We start from the raw sequence: 16,421 nt of genomic DNA on the forward strand, positions 1-16,421 counted from the left end.
TTACGATAAATTTACGATAAATTCATTCTCAAAACGCGAATTTTTCCTCGAGTAAATATGGTGGTCGCCCATGATAGATTTAAGTTAGACAAGCAGACGTATGTCCATCTTTTACACTTGTCACGATAAAGTTTCTTCAACATTGATTCATAATTAATACGAGGAACTTATTATTAAACTATTAACGTTAATATCTCTCAGTCTATTATGAATGCTTTTGGAATATAAAAAGATTTGACGTCAAAGATGGACACACGTGTGACACGAAGGATAGATGTAAGAAACTAGAGTTAAATCGCAATGTGCGATCGAGATGTCGGACTGGCGACGTAATCGTAGATCACCGTTTTGCGCGAAACGGCTACGATTCGAGATATCGACAATCCGTCTCTCGCGATTCGACAGAGCCTTTGGTCTGAAAGAGAGAGAGAGAGAGACGGCTAGATCGCGGTAATTAACCAAACGTGAGGTAATTTCGTGAGCTCTAGAATAGAGAGTTGAATTGTGCAGAGATGGGGAGGGGAGTCAGAGTAAGAGATTTCTCTCGTGGCCTGGATCAAGCTGATTGATGGCCACTCGATTGGATCGACGAGTGGTGTGCGAGCCGCCGATTGGCGAGGCTCGATCTCCGCTCGAGGGCCATGATCAACAAATTCTCTTTTCGATTGACCGGCCACTTGATCGGTGAAAATCGGTGCGAGAGAAAGTTCTTCTCGTCGAGCGATCCATCTGCGAGTTATTGTACATGTATTTGCTTTTTTTTTTTTTTTTTTTCGCAATACGATATTTTAATAGATTCTTGAAACGCGATTATATGAAGATTTATAACAGAAATTTACTTCATTAGTGTATCTCAAGCTCGGAAATTACCTTCGCATAGTCGTTGAACTATAGTATTCCGTTCAATACGCATGAATTTGATAAAGCTCTGTCGGATCGATCAGAGGAAAAACGAGGCGATTAAACGTGGCAACGATTATGTCAAAATAATAGATTTTATATTAAAATAGGAGAATATAACGTTAACAATGAAATAAATAAATCGATGAATTAGAGTCGATAAATTAATTGATTAATAATTTGTTTATTTAATCTCGTGATTATTAATTTTGTAAGTAAAAGTATTTAATTTGTTATTTAAATGATTGTCTGTATGCATAGTACGTAATAATTCGTTTCTTGCTGCACTGAAAATCTTAACATTTTCATCTGTAGTACAGACAACTCTCAGCTTTGATCATCGCGTATGGCTTTCATAGCTCTCGGCTGCCACCGCGATAACCGCAGCATCTGCTGCGTCGATGCTGATACCAAACAACAACGGTTTAGCCTAATTGAACAACTCGATTAGTTATCTTCTCGTGGCGGCCGAAGCTGGTCTCGTACGCGTCGCGTGAACTATCGCTTTAGTTTCATTTAACTGACAATCGCGTCTTTGAAATACATTACGTTCGATTATTACGTAAATGCGCGAGTCGAAAATTTTTCAATTGTCTCGGTATCTCTTTCAATTAAAATTTAATATCCCGGTAAAGCTAATGAAGAGATTTGTCGTCATTTATTTCTTTCTTTTCTTCATACTTTGAAAGGATTGTTGAAAGAACGACGCGAGGGAAATTGCTTCCGAGAAAATCCTCTGTCGTCATTATATAGCTTTTCGGACGTAATAGGATTATATTCTCAAATCACGGTCAGTGATTACTTCTTTGGATTTTTTCCGGTTCGATGGTGGCATCTCTGTTTAATCAGGAGGTCCTTCTTACGGTGATTTTTTTAATGGTTCAATTAAATCTTGAAAATTCAATCTTTTAAAATCGTATACGAAGTTTCGAAGTAAGATTTGCATAAAACGGACGCATTCTCCTATTAAATCATCAAATAAAATTTCTCGTGACAGATTTCGAAAATAACGAGACAAAATACCGCTGCCAATCTTCTCGCCTCGAGGATCCTCGAATAAATGCCCAAAGCGAACAAAAAGAGACGCATCAGGGTTGCTTGCCAACGCGGATTCGGAACGTCACATTGAAGTGCCGAACGTTTTAAATTCTCGTTTGTATTATTGTCAATCCTCCGTTTGAAAACGGTCTTGTTAAACAAGAAACGGAAAAAGATTCGCGTTGGCAAGCAACCCTGATGCCTCGGATGCAAAGTGAACGAAGTTGAAGGGGTGGACGCGCTCGAAACAATGCGATCGTCGAACGACAAGTAAACGAACCGCATACAAAGGAGCTGGAAAATCCGCTAGTTGGACAATTCGGCCCGTTGTGTGGTTGGTTCGGCTACTGTGAGAAACAAAGTAATCAAAAACGAAGGAACGGAATCGCAAAATACGGTCGTGTCTCACGCAGATCTCCTGTTGTCCCATAGAGAGCTTCTGCGCGAGAGAAAGAGACAGAGTAAAGAGATAGAAAAGAGCGAGCGAAAGAGACTCGTACTGAGAATAGTCGATTGAAAAATCTGAGAGAGCGAGCGATAAAGAGAAAGAACCGATCAATCGGTCAATCGGGAGAAAGAGCGAGAGAGATTAACAAATGGGCATACGCTGATCGTGGGACACTGAGGGGGCCGCTCAAAAAGGACCTCGCAAAGTGTCCGAAAAGGTAAGGAAACTAGCGGGAATCGTTTACCGGCGAGCAAAAAAGACCGAAGTCATATGTATATATAATGAGAAATGCAACTCGCACTGCCCGCTCTCTCACGCGATACACGAGAATCCGTGCCACGGTCGATTTTTCACTTGTAGATTAAGTCTTTTTGTGTTTCTTTCTTTTTTTTTTTCTTGTTTCTCTTCTTTGTCCGATTATTTTTCCCACACTTATTCCGCATTTCTAGCATAAGTGACTGAAAATTCCGACAGCTCTTTGTCGGAAGATTATATTATAATACGTATGACGAAGTATTTGTTCAGAGAAAGAATAAAAAATCGTTTTTTTTTTTTAGTAACTTGCAGATTTATTTTTTTTTAGCAAGGGAGAATATAATTTTTTTTTACAAAAGAATTATATGTTTTTATCGCAAAGAGATATTTTAAAGTTTTTGAAAAAAAAAATATATATAATTGCAAACACACAACTGCACTGCATGAATACTTCGTCATTCGCGAGTTTATTTTAGTTTTATTTTTTTATGATCTGTATATTTTTTTATTTAACGACACGTTTTCAATCTCTTCTTTTATTTTTTTTTTTTTTTTTTTTTTCGACCGGCACACGCGTAGCGCTTACTTTCTCCTAAAATAAAATAACTTACAATTTATGGTACAATCAACGAAAAAAATAATAGATTTAAGATAACAATTACGTAAGCTGTAGAATGTAAGATAATAAAACGCACAAACTCAAGTACTTTCGTAAATGGCAACCGAGACAATAAAAAAATAGTTAATTACGCGTGATAATGACATGTTAATGACTTTTCTTCCACGAGCAATTTGCATTTTATTTGTGTATACTTGCGATCGAATTTTAACAAAGAGAAAAGCATGTAAGACCTTTACATGTTCACAATCGTCAATTACAGTGCGAGAGCAGTTTAGAACGATTATATCTCGTGCGTCATCACTCTTATGCGACGACATTTGACCCGTTTTGCTCAAGTACTAAGTACCCAGGTCCTTTGTTGAATTTTCTAAGAGCCACCGTAAAGAGCGAGAGGTTAAAAAAGACGCGCAGGCTAGAACGCCAGTAGGGAATAACGAGATGACAAAGAATGGTAAAAAAGAACGAGCTCTAACGAGAATTCTTTTACGCGTAATTTTCTCACAAACGTGACGTAGCACTTTAATTGCAGAAGAGATTAGGGGAAGGTTCTTAAATTAGAGATCATGCCTTTTTTTCTTTCTGCTTTCTCGTTAATTTCCAGCCGACAGAGTTCTAAAAAGGACGCAGAATAAAAATTTACGTACGCGGCCTACGTATTTTGGCAGAAATTTCTCCAAGTTCACCTAAACCGATATGTTCATTCTAACAATTACGAAGAGAAAGTGGAAGATTTGAGGAGAAACGCAATCAACCGGTATGAACTCCTCGCAAAGTTGCCGCGGGAGGACGGTACTTTATTAACTAATCTCTCCTAAGAGACTTTTTAATTGTCACCGCGACTTTTTATTGTCCGGTCCTTTTCTCGGCTTTAAATAATTCTAAACATTAATCCGACTCAATGACCTTGGAAATTGGATCTTTGAATATAGTGGGAACTCTAAAATCGACCATTGGTTTTATTAATATCGATTAAATGTGTGTCGATGAGACATATTTCGCGTTATTTCCTTCGTCGAAATAATGACAATATAATTGGGCAGAGATTTTTTTTTTTTTCGGGATAACAAGCGGCAGAGCAAGTTACGCGTATTCACATTTCACGCGCAATTTAGCGCACAATCCGTACCCCTTCGATGGGAAACGAACTCGCTCGTTCGTGAAATTTGAGGTCGCTCATTACACGTTCATCTGCGATATTCATTATTGATATACTTGCTCTTATAAATCTAAGAAAATCGGTGGACTGAGGAATGGAGCTTTCGAAAAATTGAAGGGACAAATTTTAAATACAGAAGAATTTAAAATATATAGAATTAAATTGTACAGATTATATTGTTTATGAATCAATAGCAAAGGAATAACTATCTAATGACAGTAAATACGTCAGACGTAAAATGCAAATGTTGTTTCTCATGTCTATAAGTTCTTCAAAGCATGAATTTTTTTCTCGAAAGCATAATTTATATGAAAAATGCACGATGCACGGAAGTGTACACGATTTACTGCAATCGGCGGGTATATCAGGGAAAAAAAAAAGGAAATATTATTTCTCCTCAACCGAGAGGCAGACTTTTATTCACCGTTATTAATTTCTAACACGCGACTGAACTTTTCACCGCCGAATGCGCGCTTCGCATCCTATCGACGAATTCATTTATCGATTTCAGATATCTTTTTATTTCGCCTTGTTAGTTGCTTGCAACAAGAAAGGTGATGAGAAACGCGAATTCCGGAAGAAAATGAAGGGGTGACTTTCGATAGTCGAGTATCGAACTGGGAGACATTCGCGCAGACACCGTTGCACATTTAACCCAATATTCACAGTTCGTTCTTTTTTTAAAATTATCTTAAGTCGTGTTTTAGGTTGTCTTATTGTTCAGCCAATCAAATGACCGAATAAAATCTTAAAATTTTACTTGACACAATTTTAAATGTAAGAATAGGCTTATCGGTCTTAAAGGCGCGCTTAAAACTATGGTGTTTATTCTTATGAGGCAAGATGCTCGTGACACCACCAGATGATATCGCGCATTCAATAGCTCATTATCTTAATGAACATCTTTTGTAATCGTCATTGTCTCGAGTGTTGATCCGTTACATCTCTAAAAACTCGACCGCGTCTTTATTCTTATTCTGCGTCGACTTTTCCCTCCGTACTTTTTCGTTTTATTTTTTTTTTTTCCAATTTCCGAGCGGCGGATTTTTCATGAACAAGTTGTGATCCTTACAGGATCGAGTTAGATCCAAGATATCTCGCGATGCGGCAACTCGTGATCTTTCATCATAATTGCGTTTCAAGGAATTGAAGTGTTTCGGAAAACTGAGCACGTGCAACGGAATTCTTCTAGATTAACTTTAATGAAATTCGCTTCTTTCTCACGCTTGGCAAGATATTTATCTTTAGAATTTTCCGGACGGTAAATAGTGAATTGAGATTACGGTGAAAAAGATGGTCTTTTTTCTATCTACATTGCTATTTGTCGAGATATTACCTCCTGCCAAACATTTGTCTTTGATAAGAAGCAAGATAGATCCGTCGATAGCGCGCAAAAAGCGTCGCGTGTCGCGGAAAATCCACAGAGAACGTTTGAGCGAGTTGATTGAGTCCGATGATAAGCTCTTATGGCAATTCAGCTAGTAGAATCTAAAGAACAACCCCGCGAATACATAATCTAGTGCGATTCATTGCTCGCCATGACAAATGACATAAAGGCTGTGAAAGACTGAAATTACATCGACCCGCTAGTAAACGAAGAATGCGGATTAACGAGCAAGAACTGCTAAGAAAACGACAAGAAATCCCATCGAAAGAAAAGCTCTTATATACCCTTAGCAAAGCTGGCATTTCGGGTCATACCGTTGAAAACGCGAGAAGGGATAATGACAATGCTAATGCCATTTAGACGATTTAAAGACAGAAGGTAAAAAGAGATATGGTGGGAAAAGTGAAACGAATAAATACCCTGCGAATATACTGTGACGTACAAACGCACGAGGAATTTCCCAGGATGCTTTTGACACGTGTCTCAAGAAATGCAATCAACTTGAATACATAAGCAATGAGATGAAGAAGGAATATTATTCTAACGTGTTGTTATTGAATAATAACTCTAACGTGCGTGCATGTTACATACACGCACTATAATTTACGCGTGGTCGCTAGAAAAATTAAGCATAGTTTACTTACGTGTTTTATACCTTATTTTTATGCATAAATTATATTTCACATTATTTACATATAATTTGCAAGAAAATTTTGCGTCAACTTATCGTGCTACGTGTGAAGATTTTTAAGAGTCGGAGAAATTATATATATATGTCAATGCCGTGAGGGATCGAAAGTCATAGTTGCCGCACGTGAATGCAATTTAACGAGCTCGGCCTTGGCGAACCTACTATGGTTGGCTACGAGTCGGAAAAAGCTCTTCCTGAAGATGCAAAGGAGTAGTCGACATTCTGGGTCAGCGACGACGACGACATCACCTGAAGGAGGAAGCAGAGCGATGATGCTTCACGTGGTAACGTGTAAACATAACAAAGTTAGTAGAGCTAGTAGAGGCGAATTGGCGATTAACTCGTGTATGAAAAATTCATATACGTCCCGCAAACAGAATTGGGAGGAAAGAGCATTTCCATGTCCACCGATTTTGTAACTTCAAATATTCAACCGCGGTCAAGATCCAAAAGAATATATACAAAAAAAATTTTTTTTTTTTTTTTTTTTTCGAATTTTAGTTGCATCTCATGTTGGAATAATACAAACAGAATTGATCATTCTCTCACATTTTCGTGACATTTGATTCAACTAAAAATTATCAATGAATTATATTAACTTAATCTTTTACTATATTTTTACAGTGAAATTTTTCTTTAAAAAAAAAAAGTTTAAAAATCATAATTTAAAATTGTTTTTAAATATATATATATATATATATATATATAATTTAGACATAAAAAAAAGAGAAAAAGAAAATGTCTCGTATTCGTCGATTATTTACATGTATCAACGTGGTTTACAAAGAGCGTGGCATAAATAAAAAGTTCTAGATATTTCAAGCAACGTATTATTTATGCAGATCAAAAAAGAAAATTTTGATCCGAAGGATCAAGCAGAGTAAAATCATCGTATAGCACGGGCTAGTAAGCAAGCAAGATGGTCGGAGGAGGAAGGGCAGGATTTCGATTACCTCGTACATTTCGCCGCATGATCCTAACATGACCTAGTAGAAGCACCGGCGGGTGGTCATAGGTTACGTACATCGCTTCCGGTATTAACGACAGGTGCCCTACCACGATCCACGAACGGTCAGCTCTCGCAGCTGGTCGGTGGTCGAGTTTTCGGCTTTAGCAAGTCAAATTTATGTAGATATTCGCTCGTCGAAGGCGAGCGAGGTTACGTGAAATTTCCAAAGTGCCATTTCGCTCATTCGATCACAGGCAGTTTCCTAAGTCTGGTCGAGCCTTCTCCCTGGTACGAGCCCCTGTTACTCTCATGGAATGACATAAGTGCTCGGGAAATTCGCGGATTCTCTCTAGACGGGAGTTGTTGGAGAGAATCGCGTCGATCGTTGGGTCCTTCGAATGTCGATCGCTCTTGTACTCGGATCTTGCAATCGAATAATGCAATCATTTTGCCTTCATCAGGTCGATGCTCGCAGTCAATTATATTTATGCAATAATCAGATTTCTATAAGGAATTTTATTTAAAAATGTTATAAATTTTTGTAGATTTACTATTTTTTACATTATTACATTTTTAAATCATTTTAACTAAAAGATAATACAAATGATTTATATTGTAACAGTTTAATTTATATTATAATTATTCTATTTAAGATTAAAATATATTGCAATTTTTCTTACATATATTTCAATCATTTAAAAATTGCACATAATATAAAACAGAATTTTAGAGTCAAATATGTGATGACTTTGATCAATGCATTCTGCGGAGGAGTTTGCAATATTGATTTATGCATAATTTTAGACATTGTTCCATTTAGGCACATTATTCCATATAGATAGGTAGTCTTGTAACAAGGCCGCCGAAACGAATTTTTTCGCCGTAACCCTGTTGTTTGCATATTATTTAGCGACCTGTATTCATAATTTTTTCCTTGCCGAATTAATAAAGTCACTGATAAGATCGTGTCTCTTTAAAATTTCTTTCGCACATTCAAATGAGTTCACAATTAAAAAAAAAGTGAGAACATGACATAATGGGATATCGATCTTAGCACTTCTATATTTTGAGCGTTAAAATTTACTTTTAACGTACTTATACATACATATATCATTACATACATACATCATTACAACACTGTGTATTGTGATCAAACTTAAATTAATACTAATATTAACTACTACACTCTCAATAATAAAATTGACAGCTCTCGATAAAAATAGTGGCCTACTTTATACGACCGCAAATTTTCGATTCAAAGTCTCGTCTATATTTAAGAAAAAATATCGCTTTTTTATCGCAATATTTATTTTATCACTTTATCTTGTTATTGCAATTGGTTTCAATTTCGGATCAACAATTATTATACACGACATTTTGTCAAAACATGCGTCAATTTTGTTTACTTATAAGAACGTGAGAGGAATAACACTCAATCCAAATTTAAATTGTCTGTCGGTTTTAGCTTGGTGTCATTAATATCCGCTAGTATAATTTGCAAAACAATCGGCCTGTGTGCGATGCTTTCCATCGGTTGAATACAGTGAATGCGATACGCTGATTCTCGGACGCGGCAAACAAAAATTCGCCCATCGTACGCAATTGTTTGTCAGAGCAAGGTAGCTTACGCACGGACACGCTTGTTTATTATCGACCAGGATTGATTCTCAAACGTCGACGTTTCACTCGTTTGTTTATTCGTTAAAGTACAACACCGCATAGTTTTTACATCCGTTGCATCTCGCGCATAACTAGGGCTGCCATCTGTAATATTACTAATCCAGGACTAAAAGGTTTAAAACCCCGGATTTTTCCCACTAAAATTCGGACACCTATAATTCGTAATATAAAGTTATTGAAACTACTAAAATGATCAGAATAGAGGAATCTTCTATTTAGATTTTTAAACAGAAAAAATTTCAAAAATTACAAAAATTATAAATTGAGGGTTAAAAATACACAAAAAGAAGTTTATTAACTTTTATATACTTTGGTAATTTTTGCAAATAAACTATTGGTATTTAATAAAAAAATGTTATACAATTACAATCATATTAATTAATATAATAGCAACATATTCTAATATTTACCAATCAATAACAAAACTAAACATTACCAGACGCTCGAAACCCGGACAACTTTAAAAAATCCTCCCGGACGTCCTCGGACGCTTTGAAAAACTAGGACAAATCCGGGAAAAATCGGACGGCTGACAGCCCTACGCATAACGATACTCCTGGAACAGGAATTTTTGTAAACCAAATTTTTTTTAAGTTTACGAAAAACATTAAAATATTTTACTAAACGATATTTCTAAATAAAAAAAAAAAAATTATTTATCTTCTTAGGACGTATGAACAACAATTAATATTATTTAAAACATGTATACATTTTAATGACATGTATTCCTAGGCATTTAAAAATAATTGTTATGAGATAGTATTATGTATTATTTAACAACATTATCTTAGATAATTAAAAATTTATCCTAACAGTTTTAGTGCACATTATTCGTTATATAATAATAATATAAATAATTAATTATTTTTAGAAGAAGTGAGATAAAGATACGAGATCTTTATGTAATAAAGATCTCGTATCTTTGACAATCCTATCATCAGTTCTTTACTAACTAAAATATCCGTTAATTCTACGCTACTTATGCCGCGAGATGTACGATAGTCAGTAGCAAATCCTCGTTGCTGAAAACAAGATCGTAAAATGCAAATTGCTCGACGATGCGCCACGCTAGTCGGCGTGATTGGCCCTGGATAAAGGTCCTCGTAATTCACAATCCTCGTGAGAGTTGATTCGCTGTTCAAGATTCGTCGCGAATTCGAGGCACATAAATCTTTTATTTATCAATCAGTTGCGAAAAACGTGTTGCTTTTTTCGAGTCATTTAAATAATAGAAAAATTGAAATAATAAATTAACATAAAAATGATTTGTAAGTTTTATATATATATATATATACATATACTTATTCATCTTAATTATTAAAATATATACATCCTATTTTTTAAATTACTATTTCTTTATAATAATTAATTGATCGCATTTATGTATAAGACTATTTTCGACGAAAACATTGTTATATGAAACATAAAGAGAAAGATTCAATATCTCAAGTAGCCTCGGTCGAGAAACATTTGTGCTGAATCGGCATGCATTTTCGTGCTGTTTCAAACATACGATGCGATACGGTACGCTACAATATCGCAAACCTTTTGTGTCTCGGCGGAACTGCTCTCTATCCTTGCTGAAGAGGACGCAAAGTGGGGCAGGAAAATGAAAAGGCGAGTGTAGATCGGTAGGTAGGCAGGTAGGTAAAACAAAAAGCGAGACGGAAGAGCCCATGGTAAGCGAAGCATTCGATAAAGAACGAAACGAGCCGCGATTCATCCGCGAAAACTCATCCTTTTTTGCCAGATTTGCGAAAGTACTTGAGCGAAATTGAAATAATCGGAAATCTACCGGAAGACTTGCCATTATTTTCTCGGTCATGAAGGAGAAAAGAGAGGAAGAGGGAGAGGAAGGAGTCTGACAGACGCGACGGAGCAATCGGGTTCTTTATTTTTCTTCTTTTTTATTGCTTTCATTTAACTGTCTCGCGTAATTGATATCCGTAAGGCGCGTAATAAAAGAAATTAGTTGCGCCCTTCGGCACGTCAGGTTGACTTTTATTTAACCGCGTTGTCGCGCTCGCCCTCTCCCTCGACAATTGACGCGCATGTAAAGCTCTCTTTGCAGGTCGACGAGATTAAATGCGAGAATTGTTCGCGCGTTATTTATACACGTATTGTGCGCATTTGTCGTAGTTACGCCGCGCGATTCAGTGACTAAAATCGTTTTTACTGTCGATATTTAATTCGCAGAGTGATACATTTATAATAATGTACAACAGTGTGACGTTTATTAAAAAGCGATAAATAGATATAAGGTAAATAATGAGAATATTATTCGAATAATAAATGATTGTTACTGAAGCGTTAAATTCGTCGACCGTCAAAGTTTTTGCAGTTTCTAACTTTTAAAATAACAGTAACGCTAAATTTAATAAATCATTTTCTGTATTTTCCTATTTTACTCGAAAATAAAATTATGATAAATTTCAATATTTACGTAAAATATTTTAAAAATATGGAGAGTATATATAATAAATATGTAATATTTTTACGATTTATTTCTGCTGACAAACATACATATTTAATTTGAATTAAGCTTTTGAAATTTATCTTACATATTGATCAATATATTATTTTGCAAGTTGGAAGCTGTAAAAGACAAAATCTGTTTTTTTTTTTTTTTTTTTTTTTTTTTAAGAGAGATTTTTTTATATATTGTTATATGTTCACTAACGCATAGAATAATGTTACTTGAATTTGAATCCAAAGCAATATTGATACGTGAATTTTATATGATGAAAAAATTCTGGATACGCATTTTACAAAAATTACAAAATTCCTCAATTATTTTATAAATTCGTAACTTAATTTATGCATTGTTGATTGCAAATTTACGTATCAAATAAAATATCTAAATTCAAGTGAAAACTTGTTACGTTTGCACGCTCAAATACTTGCTAAGTTATATATGTCAGCGTTACGGTATACATACACAATCTGTATAATCAATATAAAGAAATAATAATCATAAATTTAATATGTAGACAATTTATTTACAAAAGCCGATCAAAATATTGAAAAATGCAATTTTAAGGAACGTGCAACCGTATACAATTTTTAATCGTTCGTTAAATATTACTTATAATTAGTTCGTGTACGATGCAGAAATCATGCATAATTATTACATTTTGAGGCAATTTAAAAATTTTACGATAAACACGTTCAGAGCCGCAATACAAATTTATGCCCAATTGTACAAATGCGATTCTGCATCGAACAACGCATATTTGATTACAGGATTCGTGCGTGGCCCCGTAAAATTGTCAAAGTTTCCCAAATTTTATTCGATTCAGGTATATGTATACTTCCACCGTGATTGCACCGCTTTTATCCAATAATAATTTGTTTATTATTATTTCGATTAATAATTATTATTATATTTATATTTTAATGGAAGCTGTTTTATCTACATAAATATTTCATAACTAAAAATTATCTTTTATCATACCATGAGATATATTCATATTTCTTGAATTTAATTAGCCCGTGATAATAACAAATTTTTCAATTTTTCTTTTAATACACTTTACCGTTATCATATATAATAATGATTTTTTAAAAGAACGCGATAAAGAGATGATTTAAATATGACCACGCTCGACTCCCCAAAATTAATATATTAGATAGAAGTTGACGAATTGGAAACAAGTTTCTGTTGTTCTAATAAACTTTTTATAATTCGACAGGTGAACAACGCAACAGCGAGGGTACAGACGAAAAAACCGCCGACGGTGCCGAACGGTATGTCAAAACTTTCTTATCACTTTTATCCCTTAGTAACTTTCGTTTCTCCGGAGCTTTCTCTCGAGCTGTTTAATACTTGAACGCCCCGAGCACTGCGACAGAGTTCCATTAGAGCTTAAACATCGTATATAGTGTGTTGCGCGTCAGATTACCGGATTGTATGCATATAAATTGTAAGACGATACATAGGAGATAAAAATATTACGAAGAAAGGCCGTAAAAGATTTTAGGATACTGTTATATGTTAATGAGAACTTAATTAAAATTAAAATGATTTTAATTATTTTTAAAAATATTGTACAACCGAAACATTTTGAGATGAAAAATTAGATACTTTTCTCTTTTAACATAAAATTTTATTCAGATTATATCTATACTATATTAATATTCACGTGTGTGCGCGCGAAAAAAATTATGCTCCCGGATATTTGATGCGTGAAATTGAAGTTTCATGAAACGCAGCAGAAACTCACGATAGAAAAATACGACCGTGCTTCCGAAAGTAGTTCGTGAAATGGTCGATCGCGCGATATTGCTCGCACGGTGTAGTCCATCGTATGAAATAATAAAAAAATATAACCCGTATATCATTTCTATCACATACGATTTATGCTGTATAAACGCCGAGCGCGTATTTTCCCAGAGATTATTTCCGCGAGAAATATACATATTCGCGCTGCTCGTTCCGGACTTTGCCGACGTAAAGATGTAAAAGAGTCTTCCCTTATATTGCAAAATAAGACGAGAGAAATGGCGTTCTAAATTCCACAATTTTCTTTTTCCCTTTTCTTTTGCCACGCATTGAGGTGTGAAATTTACTTAGTGCGGGCGGACCAAAATTTCCCTGTGATTTTATATATAGATACATATACATTATACAATATATAGATACACACAGGAATATTTTATTTATTTTCTATTTCAAGAATACATTTTATTTAGATGCGTGGATCTGAAATTCAAATTCGAAGACTATCAGGAAAAAATTTATGCACATATTTACATATAGATCTCTAGCGTAAGTTATTTTCTATTGTGCGAGGAAAATTTTATATTGTCTTAAAAATCAATACACAATGGATTTAAAAGTAAAGTTACAGTTGTAAGAGAGTTATAACTTTTTTGCATTAACTCTTTAACAAGCATGTAAAATATTTGTATTCTGTTAAATTTTACACTGTGCGCGCAACATCTATTACGGGCACGGGAGAGCGTTTTAAACTAAATTTAACCTCGTTCGTACGGCCTGATTTAAATTGCGGCTTAATCCGGATTACTTGACGGACCACCAGCTGCGAAGAGAACACATTGCAAATATGTGGTATTACGTAACCAAGCGACTGCTCAAATAGGCTCTTCGCTGATTACACTATGAAGTCCTTCAGTCCAGCGAATTTCTGAGTACAATTAATAAAGCTTTGCAAAGATTTTTATTTGACATGACGGATTATCACGTTTAGCAGTGACGTGTAATTAAAAAGTATTATAACATAAAATAATAATATAAATATAAATAAATTAAAAAATACGTCACATATTTATAACACATAATATAAGAATAAAGTATCAATAAAATTACGAGAAATAATAATAAATTTGCTGAAATCTTTATCATATACGTCACGATTAAATTAAATACCTCATATTTCGTAGGAACCTCCTTTGATCCAAGAGGATTAGCACGAAATTTATGTCGATCTCTTCTACCGCGGGTCGAAATGGCCAAGCTGCTCTGGTCGCATGTGGTTATAAATAATCGATACTTGAAATAGTAATAACGATCGAACGTGCGTTGCCAAGTATTTCTTAACGTGGACACAATTCTTGTCAGCAGATTCGAACCCGCAAAAGACGGCGGGGTCACGCGATTGACGTTTCTAATTATAACCACATTCATGATTCCGGTCAAATTTGCACAGAAGGACGAATACGACGAACTTAGAAAACTGATTTGCAATCTTCTGTATTCTTTCAACTTTATTCATACCGTCGTCTCTGATACGTTAATTAGAATTGGTAGATCTTATTTCAATTAATGTATCATTAAATTCTCTCTCTTTAAATTTCTCAATCTACATGTTTTAACGGTACATCAAAATATTGTCGTTATTTATTAAACAAATTAATTTCTCTAATAAATATAATTACGAATCTCTTAATTAAAATTAAGTACGAATATACTATATATCGGACTATTAATGTATCCGTTTGGTTATATTACAACCGCTTGTGCATTTGCATTTCGCAAATATGTTTGTCACAGTTTAATCAAATGGGACTTCACGGCTGGATTGATTCTCGCCAATGTCGATAAGTAAACGTTCTCCATCGGACTGACGGTCCGTTCGCGTGAGATTTAATCTGTACCCACGCACACGACATGCAATTATCGGAATGCTAAGGCTCGCACCCTCAGCGTGCACCCAGAGAGACGTTAAGATCAATTCAGTCCATTTGGCGCGTACAGGTGTACACGTTATCCGCGACGCCTCTAATAACCGATTCGACAACTGTCGATAGAGTACGGAATGGCCGAGAAACCTCTCACCTCTACCGCATTCGATAGTATCATAATAGCTGCGAGCAGATAGGGCGTTGATGATTGGTATTTTGGTATTTTTTGAAAATTCCCACATGATCAGATTTTACACACAAATCGACGACGAAGAAAAAGTGAGATAAATTTTTTTTAATTTTCTACATGAAGTAATATTGCGGTTAAATTCAAGGAGAACTCGAGAAGAATTGCAGTACATAATAGAGACATTAATCGACGTGAAAGGTACTTTGCGCAAATTTTTCTTACGTCTTACGTTTCGCAACTGGCATGCCTGCACGAGACGTGTGAGATAAATGATAAAAACAACATTTAAATTTTATTCCGCGAACTTACCACATGCATTCAGATAATAATACCGAAAGGGGAAAATATGCTCGCCTAGATTCGGAACCGATACAGGTGAAGTAAGTGCGTGTGCGATTAGATTTCTCATTGTGCTGTTTTTTTTTTTTTTTTTTTTATATATAAGAAGAATTTTAATACACAGCATATATAAATAGCACATATAAAGAGCTATTCGTGTAGCTTGATATAAGAATGTTTGTAATTTAATATATTTATACATTATATAAATTTCACATAACGTATTTATTTAATTTTCTGTTTATGATCAACGTTTAGAAATAATTGATATGTCACGATATTATTACAGTAGACATAATATACAAACAGAATATATGCATGCAAAATATATATTCTATTGCAAAAGTAGGACATATCTAATTATAGAGGAATTTGTTCGGCGATAAATATAGGTATAGTAATTCGCCTCATTATAGAACCATTAATCTTTACTCGGAAACCATATATCTTCGAGAATAAGTCATTATATCTATCTTATTCGTACATAAGATATTTGAGTATGTATTTAGGCAATGATTAATGGCTTTTGTAAAATTAGTACGATTCGAATAAAGCGCACATAATGCGTCATCTGGAAAATATTTGCATCTTTTTAAAATATGAAGTAGTAATTTTATTAATA

The 16,421-nt window shown here is 34.7% G+C and overlaps 2 protein-coding genes across 13 annotated transcripts in view; one reads left to right on the forward strand and one right to left on the reverse strand.

Moving 5' to 3' along the window:
• The window catches only part of LOC140666249 (uncharacterized), a 308,424-nt gene that overhangs the window by 205,570 nt on the left and 86,433 nt on the right, over nucleotides 1-16,421 (reverse strand). The window lies entirely within an intron of this gene.
• The window catches only part of LOC140666248 (RNA binding protein fox-1 homolog 2), a 256,874-nt gene that overhangs the window by 189,014 nt on the left and 51,439 nt on the right, over nucleotides 1-16,421 (forward strand). For all 12 annotated transcript variants that reach the window (XM_072893213.1, XM_072893214.1, XM_072893222.1 and 9 more), the window contains one exon: nucleotides 12,819-12,873. In XM_072893213.1, coding sequence (XP_072749314.1) covers nucleotides 12,819-12,873 — 55 coding nt within the window. The remainder of the gene's footprint in view (nucleotides 1-12,818; nucleotides 12,874-16,421) is intronic.

Source organism: Anoplolepis gracilipes, chromosome 5 (assembly GCF_047496725.1).
Source record: "Anoplolepis gracilipes chromosome 5, ASM4749672v1, whole genome shotgun sequence".
NCBI lineage: Eukaryota > Metazoa > Arthropoda > Insecta > Hymenoptera > Formicidae > Anoplolepis > Anoplolepis gracilipes.